At 40.7% G+C, this 21,172-nt stretch overlaps 1 protein-coding gene across 3 annotated transcripts in view; it reads right to left on the bottom strand.

The window, feature by feature from the left end:
• The window catches only part of LOC124798567 (ATPase WRNIP1-like), a 78,018-nt gene that overhangs the window by 27,090 nt on the left and 29,756 nt on the right, over positions 1-21,172 (bottom strand). For all 3 annotated transcript variants that reach the window (XM_047262027.1, XM_047262028.1, XM_047262029.1), the window contains 2 exons: positions 8,984-9,167; positions 4,185-4,299 (listed from right to left, as the gene is read on the bottom strand). In XM_047262027.1, the coding sequence (XP_047117983.1) occupies positions 4,185-4,299; positions 8,984-9,167 (299 nt within the window). The remainder of the gene's footprint in view (positions 1-4,184; positions 4,300-8,983; positions 9,168-21,172) is intronic.

Raw genomic sequence — 21,172 nt, 5'->3', positions numbered from 1 at the left:
CCGACGACCAGGGACCGGCGGTTGTTTATGCCACTTACGGCTGTCGGCTTTGGTACTGGTCGGAACTTGGGAAGGGAGGTCCCCAAGGGACCCCTTCCTTACGAGAGTAGCCGAAGAAGTCTTACACTTCTCCGGCTGGGAAGGGGGAACTGATGTCCCTGATGGTTGGGGGGGGCGTTGCTCCTGAAGTAGATGGAGCAGGAGCAACAGTGGGTTTAGTGCCCCCCACCATCAAGGGGGCAGGTGTGGGACTTAGACTCTGAGAGCTGACTGGAGCGGATGGAACTGTAGCAGGAGTGACAGTTGCGGCATAAGAAGCTGTCATGCGCACTGGATGAAGCCGATCATATTTCCGCTTCGCCTCAGTGTACGTCAGGCGGTCGAGAGTCTTGATTTCCATGATCTTCCGCTCCTTCTGCAGAATCGGACAGTCTGGCGAGCAAGGCGGATGGTGCGCACCACAGTTTACACAGATTGGAGGCGGGGCACAGGGATGATCAGGATGGGATGGTCGACCACAATCGCGACAGACGAGGTCGGAAGCACAGCGTGAAGACATATGGCCGAACTTCCAACACTTGAAGCGCCGCATCGGGGGAGGGATATATGGCTTGACATCACAACGGTACACCATCACCTTGACCTTCTCAGGTAACGTGTCACCCTCGAAGGCCAAGATGAAGGCACTGGTGGCAACTTGACGATCCCTCGGACCCCGGTGGACGCGCCGGACAAAATGGACACCTCGGCGCTCCAAGTTGGTGCGCAGCTTGTCATCGGACTGTAAAAGGAGATCTCTGTGGAAGATAATGCCCTGGACCATATTCAGACTTTTATGGGGCGTGATAGTGACGGAGACATCCCCCAGCTTAGTACAAGCGAGCAAGGCCCGCGACTGGGCGGAGGATGCCGTTTCTATCAACACTGATCCGGACCGCATCTTGGACAAGCCCTCCACCTCCCCAAACTTGTCCTCTAAATGCTCTACAAAGAACTGAGGCTTCACGGATATAAAAGATTCCCCATGAGCTCTGGTACAGACAAGATATCTGGGCGAATACGTCTCACTTTCACTTTCATGCAATGCCTTTCGTTCCTCCCATGGTGTGGCGAGGGAGGGGAACGATTTGGGGTCATAAACATTACCTTTAAAATGGGCCCTCGAACGCTTAGAGACTGCTGGTGGCTGGCCACCAGCAAGAGAAGATGTGCCACGCTTCATTGCGTGTCATCCACCCTGATGCCACCTACTCCGACCAAGGGCCCTCCTCACGGGCGCCACCCAGCCACAGCAAAGGCCACCTGGCAGGATGGCCATTGCCGGGAGTCCCGATGCCCCAGGGAGATGGGCATCTACTCCTTGGCAAGCGTGGGGAGTTAACGGCGCAGGCATCAGTAGAGCGATCCCTGTGTTGTCAGGGGGCTACAACCAAGAGGGTACATGGCGGCCCCACCACAATGGACTGGCTACCGTGCTGGATGTTAGGTGACATGTGGTCCATGGGCGTCGTCAGTGCAGAAAATGGCCCTGCACAGTGCTTGGCAGAAAGTGCACGCAGGAGCGTATCCATGCCCAAGCAATGGAGAGCAGGCAGGACTGCAATGCAACGACGAATAAGATGGCGAAAGTTCTCAACACAACATGGACACAATGCACCAAGTAAGGCGCCCTTCCTCAATCGGCTCGCTCTTCGGAAAAATTTTGAGATATGGAGGTCAAACCCGACAGGGGACCATCACATAAGGCCGAAACGTTTGAGACTCCTTTCAGTCACCTCTTACGACAGGCAGGAATACCGCGGGCCTATTCCAACCACTGAACCCGCAGGGGTGGGTGGGGGGGGGGGGGGGGGGGGCAGGAACACGACTTCAAGAGAAAACACGATGGCAAATTGGAAATTTGTAAAAGAAGATAACTGTTATTATAGGAAACAAGTAAAGACTTGGCATCACACAGTATATTGATCACTTAAAATCAACTCACAACACGAAAAACGCCTCAGTAGGTGCTGCTTGTAGCGTTGCACACAATAAGGATACCGCATTTACTCGAATCTAAGCCGCACTTTTTTTCTGGTTTTCGTAATCCAAAAAACCGCCTGCGGCTTAGAATCGAGTGCAAAGCAAGTGGAAGTTATGAAAAATGTTCGTACGTGCCGCCACAACTAACTTCTGCCGTCGAATATATGTAGCGCTACGCAGGCATGCTTTGTAGGCACAAAGATAAATACTGGCGCCAAAACCTCTGCGTCAGTAAATAAATTTTTTTAAAAAAAGTGGAAGACGAGCTTTTTTTCTCCGCCGCAAGTTTCGACCACTGCATTTTCATACATTATCCAACGAAGTAAATACAAATTCCGTATTGTTCATCTTCGAATGTAGCACAATTTCAGTGTACTGCGAAAATCTGACTGGCAAGACTGTTTGGGATGTTTGTCAATATGGCCAACTCTACGTTCTGAATTTTTTCCTATCTGTGAGAAGAGATGGTTGCTAATAGGAACCTGATGAAATTTGCATCACATACAGTATTCTCTTCACCATAAGAATAATACGAATATAAACATTTTGCCATGTATTCTTTCGTGTTTGCTGCTATCTCATTTAAATCCTGTCTGCCTAATAAACTACGAAACTAGAGTGAGACAACAGCAAACGCGGAAGAATATACGTATCGTGTCATGTTTATATTCGTATTATTCTTATGCCTAATAGTGATACTGTCAGAAATGAAGCACGGCAAGTGACTAGATTTTTAAATCTAAGATTACTCTAATTTCTGTGCAGAATTTGATGTAATAAAGAAGCGGCCGCAAAGATTTTCAAACGGAGAAAAATTTTCGCCTAACTCTCGTTCAGAACATGTTCTATCATACGCAGTCTATTATTTGATTCTTGTTGATCATTATCAAAGAAAGCAGCAGTGTAAGTAACAACAAATAGCAGCCTCTTGCCATTGTTTCGCTAATGAGACGATTCCTCTTCCCCCCCCCCCCCCTTTTTTTTTTTAAAAAAATTGTACGCAGCGGTAGCGCGCACAAAAGCAAGCCATGTCGCGACAGGCCGTAAACACGCATGACACAGTGCAGTAATGCGTTTTCAGCTTAAGAGTGACACAAATACCTATAACAAAGAAAACGGCATTTATCAGATCAAAGCAAAATAAGCAATCGATTCAAACCAGACGAAGCACGTGAAAAAGGAAGGGTATCCGTATAAATACGGACGGAGCGCCTGACGCATAGCAATGGCTATGTGGTAAAGCTTAACTGCTAAGCTTACGACTCGAACCAAACTACTGTAGCTGTAGCGTCATTCATTCGACCTAAATTGTGTCTCATATTACAATGGACCAACTTTGTTTCGATTTGGAGGTGCGGCCTAAAACTTTTCTCTCCCCTTGAATTTCGAGTCTCAAATTTCAGGTGCGGCTTAGATTCGGGAAATTTTTTTTTCCTTTATTTCGAGTCTCATTTTTCAGGTGCGGCTTAAGATTCGAGTGCGGCTTAGATTCGAGTAAATACGGTATTTCAAGAAAACCTTCTTCACTGCTGATATCCGTGTATTTACTTCTGGGAACTGATGACTAACTGTCACTGCCATCCGTTGCAATTCATGAGCTGTATATGTAACATGCACTAAGTTTGGATAAAGCACATTACACGATTTCCCCACTTCCAGCATGTAAGGAATTGCATTTGTGTACATCAACTGGAGCCTCTCTCCTTTTATATCATCTGGCCATAGTACCTCAAGCAAATCATTGATGAATCTAGTAATAGTTGAACTATTTGTTGTCTTCAAACGTTTACAATAAATTAAATAGGGTTTACATACAGTCTCAGATTCCAACATGACGACAGTACACAATAATAAACTTTTTTTCCCACTTCTTGCTATGTAATGAAAACATATGGGACTTACGAAAATGTACAATAATTCTACGATAATATTAAATTATGTAATATTGTGTAGTATAATATGAAATATGCTACTGTATCTCAATACATGTAAAATATTTAATTTAAAACTTTAAAATAAGGGTCCTCTCAATGCAGTTCATCGACATTTTAGTTTTTCTTATAGCTACACATAAAAGGTCAGAATATCTAATTACATAAAATATGGGCTTTAGTGATCGCCTTCTAAAACAGAGGTACAGATTTTTCAGATTTTAAACTTACCTTGCCAAGTATACTGCACACTGCGCTAATAACACATCACACTCTGGCATGCCTAATAGCTGACAACCATGCATTGCTGAAACTGCCATTGTTAGAGCCATGGGATCTGCTAACCCTGTGGCAATAAAAAGAGCTGTCAGTCTGAACTGAAGAGCACTTCACTGTCAAGTTCCATTCATACACAATTAAATTACTTTTGAAAGGAATGTAGAAAGAGGGTGGGAAGATAAGACGATTCAAGCAATTCACTTATTTATCACGGCAAAGGTATAACAGTAAATGATGACAACATATTCATTCCAACTAAATAAAATTATAAAATTACAAAATTGGACAATGTAAACTCCATGTTGAAATATCTACAACATACAGGAGATTGCTTCTCACCATAAAGAAGACAAAATGAGTTGCAGACAGGCACTACAAAAAGACACTTGCACATTAGCAAAAGCCTTTTACAGAAAAGGAAGCAAACAAACATTCATTCACATTAGCAAGCACACCTCTCACACACATGACCACCATCTCCGGCAGCTCTGACTAGAATGCAAATATTACATATAATGGAAGGAAAAGGAATAGCAGGGTACAGGTGGGGGAAGAGAAGAGCACTGTGCAGTGCATTGTGCAGAGACTAGAGTGCCAACAGGGACAGCATAGGGAGGCTGTGGGGCAAGAAGGTCGGGGTGGGTGGGGTGAGGGAAACTGGGAGCGAAAAAGGAGAGGAACGGGCTAAGGGAAGCCGGGCAGGTGCACTGGCTGAGGGCAGCATAGAAAGAGAGAATAGGGAGGTGGTGTTAGAACAGAGGCAGTGGAAACTTGGGTGGAGGGTGTGGGGGCAGTCAGTTACCTTAGGTTGAGGCTAGGATAATTTCAGAAGTGGAGAATGTGTTGTTGGTAGTCTGGTCCCTACATGCTCTATCAGACAGAGCTCTTTTCTCCAGCCGGACACTGCTCTCCCTTCCCCTTCCCTTTCCCCGCCCCTCCAGACTGCTGCTTCCAGTCTATGTGCCATTTGCATTCAGGTCCGAGCTGGTAGAGATGGTGGTCATATGTGCATGAGGCATGCTTGCTTGCGTGAATAAATGTGTCCATGTCTGGCTGAAAGCTAGTCTGTAAATGTCTTTTCATTGTGGCTGTCTGCAGCTCAATGTGTCATCTTTATGGTGAGTAGCAATTTATTGTTTCCTTATATTGTTAAACAAATTATAGATGGAGAGAAAATTAAATCACTGAACAACTAAAACTAAGTACAATCATAGTTCTGAAAAAAAGTTTAGGACATTTATTATTTTGGAAGCAATGAATAAAAGAGAAAAGTGTAATATTTGCATGCCATACTCACAAGTAAAAGCATGTCAAAGAAACATGGAGAAACTATAACCATAAAATGTACATGTAGTACATAAAGGGAATTAAAAAGTGGCATTAAGCAGCACATTAGTGGACAGTATGCTGCTTGATTTTTTTTTTTTTTTTTTTTTTTTTTTTTTTTTTTTACATAAGCTTATTTCGCTTTATTGACTTCATCAGCAAATAACCACATTTATTTCTATTTTACATAAAATATAATTTATAAAGGTTTTTTTATACTGGATATTGTACTCAAGTCCTGACATCGTAAACAGACGTACTTCAACTTTGAGGAAACTACTATTGCTGTCCATAGTTGTTGGGTATAATATTTTTTTTAAAAACATTATTAAGTTGTTTGACGATTTGATGTTGAATGTACACTATGTGATCAAAAGTATCTGGCACCCCCAAAAATATACGTTTTTCAAATTAGGTGCACTGTGCTGCTACCTACTGCCAGGTACTCCATATCCGTGACCTCAATAGTCATTAGACATTGTGTGAGAGCAGGCTCTGCGGAACTCACGGACTTTGAACGTGGTCAGATGATTGGGTGTTACTTGTGTTACATGTCTGTAAGTGAGATTTCCACACTCCTAAACATCTCTAGGTCCACTGTTTCAGATGTGATAGTGAAGTGGAAATGTGAAAGGGCACGTACAGCACAAAAGCGTACAGGTCAACCTCGTCTGTTGACTGACAGAGACCACCAACAGTTGAAGAGGGTTGTAATGTGTAATAGGCAGACATCTATCCAGACAATCACACAGGAATTCCAAACTCCACAGAATCCACTGCAAGTACTATGACAGTTAGGTGGGAGGTGAGAAAACTTGGATTTCAAGGTCGAGCGGCTCCTCATAAGCCATACTTCATGCCGGTAAATGCCAAACGACGTATCACTTGGTGACAGGAGCGTAAACATTGGATGATTGAACAGTGGAAAAACATTGTGTGGAGTGACGAATTAAGGCACACAACGTGGCAATCTGTTGGCAGGGTGTGGGTATGGCGAATGCCTTGTGAACGTAATCTGCCAGTGTGTGTAGCGCCAACAGTAAAATTCGGAGGTGGCGGTGTTATGGTGTGGTTGTGTTTTTCATGGAAGGGGATGCACCCCTTGTTGTTTTGCATGGCACCATCACAGCACAGGCCTACATTGATGTTTTAAGCACCTTCTTGCTTCCCATTATTGAAGAGCAATTCGGGGATGGCGACTGCGTAATTGGGCACCTTTTCATGATGCAAAGCCTTTGGTGGATTTGTTACACGACAATATCCCTGTAATGGACTGGCCTGCACAGAGTCCTGACCTGAATCCTACAGAAAACCTTTGGGATGTTTTGGAACGCCGACTTCGTGCCAGGCCTCACCGACTGACATTGATTCCTCTCCTCAGTGCAGCACTCCGTGAAGAATGGTCTGCCATTCCCCTGGAAACTTTCTAGCACCTGATTGAAAATACACCTGCGAGAGTAGAAGCTGTCATCAAGGTGGGCCAACAGCATATTGAATTCCAGCATTAGCGACGGAGAATGTCAAGAATATTGGAGGGTAGTTTTGTGGATCTCTTCTTCTACTCTTCTTGCAGATGTGTGTGACCTATGCTTCTTTTGCAACAACTGGGCAAGGTTTTTTTTGTTTGAGGGATCTCTGATGGATTGTACTTAGAAGAGGGGCTAACACAGCCGCAAATTCAGTAAAAAAAAAACCACTCAGAAGCAACAACGGAATGCTAAGAGAAATGAGGTCTCTCTGAGATATTTAACATCTGTTATTTTAGGACACACAATAATCCAAGACCTTTTAAGAAAGTTACGCAAATATCAGTGGACGATCCAAAGGTCCTGAGTTTCAGTCTCAGAGCCTCACACATTTTCAATCTGCCGGGAAGTTCCTTGCCGAAGTATGTTAGACATTTTCAATTAATACAACTTAAACCAGGAATTTTTAGGCAATAAAAATACTGACTATTTAATGCATGCTCAATATTCAGTTTTTCCACCTCTAAAAAGACTATTTGGGAAAAATATAATAAAACTCTGGAAAAGTCTTGGAAAAATCAGGGAAATTTAATAAGCCAGTAGACTAGCCACCCTGAACTGGAACTGTATCCATATATTAACAAAAATAACTGGACAGCATTTCATGTCAAAGTGATAAAGATATGTAGCCATTAATTTTTTTCGAGCTATCTGCCTTTTATAAAAATGGTCACTAAACCTGTAATTTAAGGAAAAGTTACAAAAAAGAACCACTATCAACATTAGTCATATTACCTCTTAATGATCTCTTTAGCAAATATAAAAATGTGACTCAACATTACACAACAAATTATGTAAGTGTGTGTGTGTGTGTGTGTGTGTGTGTGTGTGTGTGTGTGTGTCAGTAGTCAGTACTGAACACACACACACACACACACACACACACACACACACCCTCTCTCTCTCTCTCTCTCTCTCTCTCTCTCTCTCTCTCTCTCTCTCTCTCTTTGTCCCGGCAAACTATGTGCAGCAGCACTGCATCTAAATATTAATCATTTTATGTTGCAATTGTGCAACAACTTCCTTTTCAAACAAAATCCAGTTATTGCCTAAATAATAAGAGTGAATACGTTGTAAGTCAGAATTACAATAGAAAGTACTTCAATGGAAAAATGACTGTTTCTGGAGAATAAGAGGTGGAACTGTAACAGACAAGTGTGGCAAGAAGTAAAAGTAAAATGTTATTCAGAAGCAATAACAAACCTGTGTCTTTCTTAGGTTATTACAGTCTAGTAAAAACTATGAGACTCTTGGGTGTTAGGTTGGATGATTTTAACTCTTGGTACATGAAATAATAATGGAATGTAAGGGTGTTGAACAACTGTCCTTAGTACCTGCAACTGGAAACAGAGTACTCTGCTGAATGAAGAATGAAACAGGCTGTGAAGTTGGCTGCCATATTCAAAAGCGCACAGCAGTGGACTTGCTACTTCTCTTTTAGTGTTCTCTGACATCAACATAATTTTAAAACACACAGATCCAAATCCTTCTTATGTATTCAGGAAGTATTGGATACGGCACTTGCAATGCATGTTGAGGATACAGGATAAGGCAACAAGAGGAGTAACAAACATGCTAGTTTGTGCCTTCAGATTTGGCACCAACCTGATGGCCTAAACAGGATGCTGTATTTCATCAGAGCATACTATTTGCCACTTTCCAATGCTCAAAGCATTGTGTTTTTCCTTTACACCTACAGTGTTTTGTCATGACAATTACTTGCTATCTACTACTCTCTACCAACCACCAATCTCACTGCTTGAAGGTGATGAGCATGGTGTTCCATCAAATTAATTAGAACTTTCGGCAACACTTTCCAGTTCAACATCAAAGAGCTACAGTAACAATAATAAAGTTATCAATTGCCAAGGCCAAATCCCGCATAAAAATTGTTCTTACCAATGTCCTCACTAGCAGCTCTAACAAGTCGTCTTGCAATAAATATAGGATCTTCACCACCTTGAATCATACGAGCCAACCAATAGAGGGCAGCATTATCGTCAGACGCTCTAATGGATTTATGCAGTGCTGAAATTATGTTGTAATGTTCTTCACCTTTCTTGTCGTACAGTATATGAGACCGCTAAATGAAAGGAGAAACAGCTTTAATCAAATTATTTTGTGAAAAATCACATAACTTTTGAAAATGGAAGTATAAACTATAATGAAATACATTAGGAAACTCCTGGAGGAAAGTAAACAATTTAAAGAGCAAAGTTAACACGGTCACCCAACAGTAGAGGCACAGATTATATCCACACACCCTCCATGCGAGCACAGATGCATATAAGAGGTGTGATCAAAAAGTAACAGGAATTTTTTAATTTCAAGTCCTCGGCAAATTTTTACTTACAAAAAAAGATGGATCAAAGAATCTGTATTAAATTTTGCTTAAAAAATGGAATCTAATCCTTATGTGAATCTACTATGCGTAAGACATGAGTTTATGAGTGGTATACACTCATACAGTGGTACATTGAAAGAGGATCAAGAAGACGCTGAAAACAACGAACACTCGGGATACCCTAGCACATCAATTACTGATGACAATGTGGAAAAACATGAGGATATGGATATGATGTTGAAATCAAGGCTTCTTCCAATAGAAACTGCCTGAAGTGCCAAGACCAAAAAAGATTCAACAAGTATGATCACATGCCAAGGATTTTCTCCTCATTATTTTTTTTTTATTACAATGGGATAGTGCATCTTGAGTTCCAGCCTTATGGTTGTACGGTGGATAAGGAATACTACCTGGACGATATGTGCTGACTGCGTGAAGCAATCTGAAGAAAATGACCAGAATTGTGGCAAAACAACTCGTGCACTCACACCTCAATGCTTGTTCATGATTTTTAGGCAAAAACAAAACCATTATATTGCCTCAGCCACCATATTCATCGGACACATCCCCTGGTGGCCACTTTCTGTTTCTAAGGCTGTAGAGAACCGTGGGAAGAAATAAAAACTGGGGTACAAGCTGAACACATAGCGAAAACCGAGTTCCAGAAATGCTTCCGAGATTGGAAAAAGCACTAGCACAAGTATTATATACGAAGGGGATTACTTGGAAGGGGACAAAGTTGATGTCGATGAATACATAAAGATACTTTAAGAAAAACAACAATCCCCTTTACTCTTTGATCACTCCTCGAATGTATGCTATAGCCCTGAAAAAGCATTTCTCGTTCATGTGCCATTCAATGACTTAGTGGCTCTACTATCCAGGGTGTTGTTAGCCTTACTTCTTAAACTATAATGAAATCTACATTTACCACACATAATTGAAATAATTTAGTGACAAGTATATTTAGCATTTTCTGTTACAAGTGTACCGCAAGTTAAGGAAGTTTTCACTAGAGATGTTTCATTTTATTGGTCAAGCATCCACCATGCACATTTTGTTTTATTAGTCAAGCACTGTCAGTGGTGACTGGTGTTTATTGTCCCTTTTCACATGTTTTAATGACAACTGGTTTTTCTACTTGTTGGCAGATGTTCCAGCAAAAATAAACTCGATATATCATTTACTTTATAAGAGCACATGAAAACTAAATGCAGTTACAGAAAAAAATAGGCAATGAAAAAAAGAAAAAAGAGAAAGCAGTGAAATCTTATCCAGCTTCTTCCAGCTGCAACATCTGCCCACAATGACAAGAAAAAAAAGGCAGTTTTCATTAAAACAAGTGAAAACAATCACCACTGACAACACTTTGCCAATAATCAAAATGTGCCTGATGAAATACTCAATTTACAGCTGCTACGGAGGATGGTCATCCAAACAAATACACTGTAACTACTCTTTCCCTCTGTTTAGAATTACTCTAGCATCAGTTGTGACTTCTTAGTGACCCACTGCATTTATAATTTTCTTAGCATATGTACAGCAACTGGCAAAGAACTTTCTTTCACATAAACCCCAGAGGAAGTAATCCACAGCTGTTAAAATTGGGAATGGTACAGCCAAGCCACATCACCAAAGCAGGATATCATACAGCTGGTAATGTTTGTTGGGGTATAGCCCACATTTCTGAGTGTTGTGTGAGCCACTGAACTTTGCACCATCCTGCTGAAAACAAATATTCAACTTTCTCCAAATTTCAGAATGAAGAAATTCTGTAACGTATTACAGTACTGGTCGACATTTGCTGTTGCTGCACATTATCCAGCCATAAAAAAATTTGCTTCATCAAACATTTGTTGGAGCAATAGTGTTTCTCAGTTAATCATTGCACAAATGTCAATGCAGTTGGTGAGTCTGTTTTACACCTATCAATCTCCTGCATTTTATACAGATGAAACTTCAAATCTTCCAGTAAGAGGCTCAAAGAACACCTCACCAGTTGTAATATTTGTGCACATCACCATACTGAATGTCTGCAACTGCATTAAAGTGATATGTGCACTCATTTCAAGTTCTAACATATTTGAACACTTTTCCCGACAGCCAGTTAAAAACACTACCAGTGAACTTCCACTGCTACATCCAACTCTGACTAATGTACCTCTTGAACACCGCCAAATGAAGATTATTACTGTGCTGTTGCAATGTCTGCTGAGCGTCTGTTGTCGTCACCATCATTTCATCCTCATCTCTGGCATGCTTGTCGCCCAATGTGGCGTCGACTGAAATAAGACTTGCACTTGGCAATCGAACTTCCCCGGATGAAGCCTCGCAGCCAACAATACCACATGATAATTTTATTTCACCTGTGACAAACCCGTTTGGATTAAGGCAACCACTGCTTCACAGCATACCAACTGCTTGATTATTCCAATTCAGAGACGAATGCATCACAACATTCAAATCACATTTGGTAAGGGTTGTGAACTGCAACTGGTAGATAAAATATGCATTACCCTGTATTTCTGAAACTAATTTCTATTGATAGTTCATGCTGTGTTTCCCACAGCAAATCTATTGCACCTGTAATGGGCAGTTTAGTAGTAAGTGCTAGGTTTGTTGCCACAGTGAGGATGTATTCATTAAATTTGGTGGGCAATGATTTTAATGTGTTGTCATTTTTGCCACAGTAATTTTCTGGCAAAACTATTTCTTTTGTATCACTATTGTGGTTTGTTTCTAGTTTAATATTTCAAACTGTTTTTGCTTTATTCTCAGTGTGTTTAATTTTTTGAGCTTAGCACATATGTACTGGTTTTTTAGTAATGGACTGAAAGATCTTACGACACCTGTAGTAATGGAGTTTTAACCCTCGTCTACAGCTCCCCTGAGTTGCACAGGACTTTCTTTTCTTAGAACAACAGATGTTCTCATGAGTTATCAATCCACAGTCCCTGCTGTTATTTATACCACTCTTGTTTATTTTACTGAAAAACAAGACTCAAAGTGCTGTACGGATGTGTTAAAAAAAGTTAAATTTTGCATCACCACTAGCTTTTTTAAAATATAAATCTCTTCCCAATGTTCTTCCCATAAGGTCTCTCTAATCACTATGATCAATTATTTACAATTTCGTGATACAATAATTGTTCTTCCAAGATCTGAGCATAACTGGTCAGCATATTTTATTGTTTTTATTCAATCACCGTGGTCAGACTAACTATTGCTTTTACATCTGAATCTGTCAATGAAAAACAAACTGTCAATGACTATTGCACTACACCCTTCACTCATCAACTGTGAAAATATAAAAAATCTGGACATCAACTATACTAGTTCTCCTTGATCAGTAGAAGCATTTGTGCAAATGCTTATCTCGCACAGCTTCTAAACTCCAGTTAGCGAGTCTGCAAATGATCATATTGACAAGACGCATCAATATGACCAACAATTTGCCATATATAGACATTTAAAGTGAATAGTTTCTCACTGCAGTAAAAATAAATAAATAGCCACATAAAAAAAGGATAAACCAAAGCAAAACAAGCCCGACTGCCAGTAGGAAATCTCAAAAAAAAAAAAATATAAGGAAGAAAATTTAGCACTGGAGACAACACCACTTACTAAAACACTGACAATGTAAAACAAAAAGAGCACATATGTGCTTCTACTGTCATCGTCTTCAATCCGAAGACTGGCTTCATGCTAGTGTATACTGTGGAAGTCTCTTCATCTATGCATAACTTCTGCAACCCACGTCCATATGAATATGCTTACTGTCTAATCAGTATATAATCAAGCTCAAACCTTCCAGTGTTCCATGTCTCTTCCATATCTATAATCTTCTTTTATAATTCTTAAACTAACCATTATCAATGATTCTGGTCCACGTTCACCTACTATTTTTCCTTCTCCTCCTTTTGCTACTACTGAATTTCAGTATCCCATCACAATAAAATTTTTATCTCCTTTAACTATCTGAATAATTTCCTTTATCTCATCTTATATTCTTTAAACCTCTTCATCGTCCGCAGATCTAGTTGGCATATAAACTTGTACTAGTGTGGTGGGGGTATTGGCTTCATGCCTACATCAGCTATGCTGTTCATAATAGCTTATCCGCATTCCTATTTTCTCATTCACTATTCAGCCTACTCCTGAATTACCTCCATTTGATATATGTTGATAACACGGTACACATTTAACCCTAAGTCCTGTTCTTCCTGTTACTGCAATTCATTAAACCTCTTGTATCTAATTTCAACCTATCCATTTCCCTTTTTAAATTCTCTAATCTGCCAACCAAATGAAGGGATTGAACATCCCACAATCTGACCATGCTGATGACATCGAATTGAGTAGTGCCCGCCCAAAGATCCGAAACTGTTTGGAGATACGAATGGCTGACTATTTTACCTCTGGAATATTTTACCCAAGATGATGCCATCATCATTATACCATGCCCTTAAAGAGAATAAATAATAAGTGCTTTACTTTTCCCATGCTTTCAAACTTTTGTAGTACCAGCACAGCAAGGTCATGTTGGCTAATATTACAAGGCCACATCAGTCAATCATCCAGACTGGTACCCTTGCAACTACTGAAAAGGCTCCTACGCCTCTTCAGGAACCATGGGATAGTCTGGCTTCTCCATAGATATCCTGCCACTGTGGTTACAACTCAGGCAGGGCTATCTACATTGTTGGGGCATCCATGCCTCCCTAAACTTGGCAAGCTCCACATTTCATGGGAGCAGAACTTGTGCATGTGGAAACTAAATAACAGTCCCTTGACAACCATTCAGCAATATTACATATGAGTAATTTTTTTTCTCCTTCTTTTGCATCTTTGTGAAGTAGACAAGCCTTGGGAAGTACTTATATCTATGTTTTTCCCCTCCTTTTTATTCTCTTTATAAAGTGATTGGAATAGCTAGCAGTTCCTGCAACCATCTCAAGCACAGTTTTTAATGAGATTTTTGCTTCCTCGTTGGCCTCTTCCAACAAAAATTTAATAGCACTGTATATAATCACACATGCTTCATACTGAAGCACTTTTCGTGCTCCTATGGTGGATGAAGACTGTAGTTCCACGCTACACACTAAAGAGACAGCAACTAGGACACTAAGTGTGCAGGTGAAGGTCAACTGAGGCACTCTAGAAATATGGAAAACAGCCTGTTGCCCTTCATCCATAGTTTGCAGTATATCGTGTGAAGAAAGGGCAAGCTGAGTTTCGCTCGACTGATTCTTTCTAAATCTGGGCTGATTTGTTGACTTTTGCTTCTCAGTCGCAAGAAAATTTGTTATGCTGGAACTGAGAATATGTTCAAGAATTTCGCAGCAAACTGATGTTAAGAATATTGGTCTGCAATTTTGAGGGTATGTTCTTTTGTCCTCCTCATATACGGGAGACACCTGTACTTTTTTTTTTTCAGTCACTTGGAACTTTGCACTGAGCGAGAGATTCATGATAAATGCAATCTAAGCAGGGGGCCAATGCAGTACAGTACTATTTGAAAAACTGAACTGAGATTACATCTCGACCTGGTGACTTGTTTGTTTTCAACTCCTTCAGTTGTATCTCTACAGTAGGGATGCTTACTACTATGTTGTCCATGTGAAAGTCTGTTCGTACGGTATGTTTGTATGATTCTCCCTTAAATGCAAAATTTAAAACTTCAGCTTTCATTTTGCTATCTTGAAGTGACTGGATGGAAGCCTAGGACCCGCTAAGTGATTTTACATAGGATCAGGATTTTCTCAGGGTCTCAGTCAGATCTTTTGCTAAGGTAGGATGGTGGTAGTAGTTGTATGCTTAGTGCATTGATCTTTTCAGGGATCCACAAATCTTTGTAACCTTCGCCTGTAATCATTTGTGCATTCTCTTTTGAACTGCTTCCACAGCATTTCTGAGTTTCATTCTTAAAACATCGCAGGTCTTTTCTGTCCTTAATCCATTTACCAGACACAGTTTTCCACTCCACAATTTAAAATCTGTTTAAACTTTGTCCATAATTCCTCCACATCCATCTTACTGGACCTAAGTAATGTCAGTTCACTTTCTATGACTTTTTGTCTCTATACTGATCCTGTTGATAAGGTCCGGTGTGTTTGTAGCTACAAGGACTAACATATTTTCAATGTGTATGGGCTGCCGATCTAGCTGCTCAATACAGTTTTCAGAAAACATTCAAAAGTACTTCACAAGACTGACTGCCTTCTGTAGCCCCTTGGACCGAACCCATAGACATCCCAGTCTATAGTCGGTACGTTAAAGTCACCTCCAACTATAGTTCAATTCTTTTATCTTGGCGGCTCGCGCATGCCCACCCAGACGCGGGAGATTGCTGCGTTGCCACTTGCACGCACCAAGAGAAGCAGCGCCATAGTATAGTTCGCAAACTTACGTTTAGGGGGGAGCCCGCAGTTTATGAAGTAAAGTCACCACGGCCGCATTAACCCTTTCACTGCTACAGAGACGTGCTCCCCGCAACACATGGTGCTCCCACTGCTTTGATACACTTATCATACGATTTCACAAAAACTATTTGCCCCAAAAATTTGATTTTTTCACATCTTCTTGACTGATACCTTCCCCCCATAATGACTTAATTTTGTTTCGATGTTCAACGCAGTTATTGTGCAGCATTAAATGTAGTAAACCATTGTACGAAATTTTGAAGAGTTTGCAGAGGTAAAAGTCCACAGCGTATACTTTCCGTATGGTCGATTTTAGTTGCCACAATGTTGAGAAAGAAATGTGGACACTATACCTAAATTTCACATAAAATTTACTGTATAACAATATCTCATTTAAGTACCACGTAGGTGTCGTATGTAATATTGAGAAATATTCCATCTTTCGCGACTGTAACAAAAGTTTTACTTACACTGAGCACGTTTGGCTTTATGTTAAATAAAGAGACAAAGCACTAGAAATTTCAAAAAATTGCATTCAAACGAATATAATCGGTGAAGTAACGCACTTCGATATTGTTTTTAAATAATGAAAATATTACGCTCCGCTCAAGGTTTGAACTCCTAACCTTTGGCGTAGAAGCCCATCGCCTTAACCATTACGCTATCGCAACTCGTCACGGTGCAGAACTCCATGAAGACTCTAACACGTCACGCAAAATACTGACAAACACTGTTGGTATGACTATGAATTACTCATGCTTCGTCGAAGTACAGTAGGAAATAAACAATTAGCGCTGTTCTTTATTGCGAAAAAGCGGTTCGTGTGATTGATACAAACACCTTTCCTTGCTATCGCCTGAATTAGGAGTCTTATTGCTTGTTTGGTTTAATTAATTAATAGAATATGAAGCAGTTGGTATAAAGAATGCTTTTTCCAAACTTTCTATAAAAGAAAGTCTGCTATCAAGACATTGCTTTTGTTCTATTACTTTATTTACGACTGAACGTTTCTAAAACTCGTCCATGCTCTGCACTGCAGTTGAGATCTGGCAACGTCGTTCTCTGTTCATTGGCTGACTGTGTTTTGTGACGTCAGATGCGCAGAACGAACCTAAACTCGGCCGCCAACATAAATGACGCGCACTTTAGTATTGCATGATCTGGGTATTTACACACTACTGACCATAGATTTTTTCTGACTGTCTCTAGAACTGTCACAGCAGAATCAGGTGACAGGTCAAAACATCCAACAATGAACCTGGTTCCACCTAGACTGTCATATGCGACCAGGTAATTTCACCATCATACTCAACTTTGGACCTCAATAGAGACAATAACTTTGTCAACTGCAATGAACGCTCCCTCTCCTATGGTGTCTAACTGATTTTTCCAATATAAGTTCCATAACTCGCTAAATATTTCAGGGCTTTCTATTTCAGTTTTCAGCCAGCTCTAGGTCCCAATCACCACGAGAACTTTCCTGGGGAAAATGAATTTGGAAAATTCTTTACAAATATTTCAACAACTTACTGGTAAAATTTTGACAGTAAAAATGCCTTTACTCTGAAGGTGGTCTGACTTCCCCTTCTACGTTTCAACTGGTGACAGTTCTTTAGAGTACCTGAAACTTCTGCCTAGCCCCCCCCCCCCTCCCCCCTCCCTACATACACCTCACATGTGCACCCCGCAAGTACTCTGCTATCCGAGTAGGTGCTTCCTCTGTGTAGCGCACCCCGACCCATCAAGGGGAGACCTATAAATCTCCACCTGATGATGCAGGCAAGACTGTCAATGGAGCCTTTGGTTGAGATGCTGGTATGCTGGTGCTGATGTGAGCCACAACTTGCAGATGGAGATGGTCAGCCTTCACAATGCCCCTCTACCTTGAGTGATGCTAACATGTTACCACCTGCCACTCACCCTGCTGTGAGGGTGGGTCCATCATCTTGGATAAATTAGGAGGTGCATCGGCACCAGAGCCCATGGGCGAAAAAAGTGACACTTGGAGTGCCCCGTGCAACATACCAGATTCTCGTTGCTGCTGTACCCCTCGCCAGGAGTCTTAAAGCAGCTGACCGTAGCTAAAAACACATTCAGTTGTTTGTGAACTGTGGCCAGCTCCTCCTGCATCCACACAGAGCATTCACACATCCTACCCACTGTAGCAAAACTAACTGAAGAAGTAAACTATAAAAGCAAACAGAAATCTAGATAATAAGCTACTTCCTACCCTCCTGATGTGTCACCAATACATGCTGATGCCTTAATGAGCTGTGCAGTTGGTTGTTCAGAAGAAATGAAAAAACTGTGTTACAGACTTCCTGAATGTACTCTTATAGTTAACAACCTGAGACTAAAGGTCTAAAATACAAAACACTCATGAAATTTAAGAAATATGCTACCAGTAAACACAGGAAAAGCTAAATATTTAACTTGCTGCTCTGGAGATGTGAACAGGTGACAGCAGAGTGCCTGCCTGACTGGCTTACTACACAAGCGAACGCTTGCCTTCAGAACAAAACAAATGAACAACTATTGCGCTACAGATTGAATGAATTTACACTTACAAAATACAAGATTAAACCTCAGAAACAGAAAAACACACACAAGTAAAACACAGAAAATGTTAATTGTGTAACTTACTGCTCTGGAGAACTCAAGGACTCCAGTATTCTAACCAAACCTACACAAGCATGCGGATTTTGGTTCACACTGTATAAACTCACTCTCCTTTTACTCTTACTGGCTCCACAGCAGCATGATAATAGCTTGTATCCATGAAGATGTACCTGTTCAATTGTTCTGATTACATCTGCTGACATTTCATCTGCCATTTCATTGCCCCTTTAGTCTTTAGATGAATTCTTCAGCAGCAGTAAATAAAATCTGAAAGTTCTCTCCGTGTTCAGCAGTGATAAACAAGAAGTTATGTGGTTATAATTTAGTGTTACAGAGTTCACATTGTCCAAGATATCTTTGGTTATAATTTAGTGTTACAGAGTTTACATTATATATAAAAACAAAGATGAGGTGACTTACCGAACGAAAGCGCTGGCAGGTCGACAGACACACAAACAAACACAAACATACACGTCTGCTTGCGTCTGTATGTGTGGATGGATATGTGCGTGTGTGCGAGTGAATACCTGTCCTTTTTTCCCCCTAAGGTAAGTCTTTCCGCTCCCGGGATTGGAATGACTCCTTACCCTCTCCCTTAAAACCCACTTCCTTTCGTCTTCCCCTCTCCTTCCCTCTTTCCTGATGAGGCAACAGTTTGTTGCGAAAGCTTGAATTTTGTGTGTATGTATGTGTTTGTTTGTGTGTCTATCGACCTGCCAGCGCTTTCGTTCGGTAAGTCACCTCATCTTTGTTTTTATATATAATTTTTCCCACGTGGAATGTTTCCTTCTATTATATAGAGTTTACATTATCCTAGATATCTTTCCCTGTTGGGATTTAAATCAGGAATATAATGTCGCCATAGTTCTTATATATCCCTAATTAGTTTTCCTCACCTGTGCGACACACTCATTACAAAACCACAGAAAATGTGAACCTCAAATAAGTGGGAAAAAAGATTTCACTACTATTTTACCCCCGGTTTCAGGAATTTTCTGTTCCCTGTATTATATGTTTCTAACTTAAGTGAGATTAATATTGGGGCCTTACCCTGAATACTTAAGCAGTATGTGTCTTTTACTGACCCCATCATATGGGGGTGGTGGGAACCAACTAATGTGGAAATCACACAGTCTGATATAAGAGTCACTGCTTCTTGACCCATTCCAGAGGATCCTAAAAGTCTCCACCTGAAAACATAGATCCAGAAATCTGCATATGGGCTCATCACAGAATTGCCAGAGACTTTGGTTTCAACCTTCTATCAGTATTCAAGCAGCCGAACAGTCAGAGAATGGCCTCACAATCCAAACAGGCATAACTTACAACTGACTACAAGCAAAGTGGTAAACAGCTGCCAGTAGAGACTCCTCCATGTCTGAAACAAGTTTCCCAACAAACATGATGAGTCCACATTCATCTTCTTTCCTGACTTGATTGCTACTTCCCTGGGGAGCTTCATCACTCACTCATATTTGGATTAACTTTAAATGCAAAAATTTTAAGTTAGACTTTACCACAACTGTTGCTGACATTAAATGAAACAAACAGTTTACTGTTACCAATCACTGTTTGTTTATCTCCAAGACGCATTTCAATGGCTTAAACTTCCATCGTCAGGTGGATTTACATTTGTTAGTATGACGTGTGTATGTGTGTGTGTTACAATTTTTTGGAGGAACTTTGGCACTGTCTCCAGTGGTCACAAGTTCCCTTCATTGTCAGAACACATCACATGTATATTGTCATTTTTGTTTATTAAAATATGACAGCATACATATTTTGTAAACAAAATGCTTACAAAATATGACAGTATACATGTGATGTGTTACGACAGTGAAAGAAACCTGTGACCACTGGAGACAGTGCCATAAGTTCCTCCAAAAACTTGTTACACAACACAAACACATGCACATCACACTAACAAATGTAAATCCACCTGATGGTGGAGGTTTAAACCTTCTAAACACGTCACGGAGATAGCAACTCCCACTGACTCAGATACTTTATCAGGAAGTCAACACATCACACCTGTTGTTAAGGCATGAGGGTCAAACTTGCAGTGAGTGCTCTTATTTGCATACTATGCATTAATCTTTGTCACTACCACTGTCTGTCACTCACCTTCCATGAAGCCAAACCAGCAAGATCAAGTACATCCGGAAGCGTAGCTCAGGGATCTCAGGTAAAGCCAGATACATCTGATCTACAAAGGCCGAACACACCGGAGGTACCACAATCATTTTACAGTCATAATAATGGCTGCAGCCCAGAACAGAAAGGCAGACAGCTGAAGACTGTTGAGCATCGGCAACACACAGTTTAGATGTGATCAAAGTTTTCACAACAACATCCTTATATACAACACTCTAGGCTGACTTGTCACGTTCAAATCTTTTAATGAAATCCTCCATAACCCTCATAAGGAACAACTGTCATAGTTGCTGTTGTGGTGACAATTTACAGTCCACATGTGGCTTGTGACTGTTCCGTGTATGTTGTCATTATGCCATGCTGCCAGAGACTGGATCTGTATCTGCACTGAAACCATTCTTTTAAGAATGTAAACAATTAAGCACATTTCTGTTTGTCTGTATCAACAGCACGCTTCCTTGTACTACTAAGATTACAGCCGCTGTTCCAGTTGGAGCTGTTCTTCCAGATTCTAATTTCTAGTGTATCTTTAATAACAGAAGCTCCATA

This window comes from Schistocerca piceifrons, chromosome 5 (assembly GCF_021461385.2).
Source record: "Schistocerca piceifrons isolate TAMUIC-IGC-003096 chromosome 5, iqSchPice1.1, whole genome shotgun sequence".
Classification (NCBI taxonomy): Eukaryota; Metazoa; Arthropoda; class Insecta; order Orthoptera; family Acrididae; genus Schistocerca; species Schistocerca piceifrons.
Note: the sequence above shows the minus strand (reverse complement) of the source record. Positions and strands in the feature narration are given on the sequence as shown.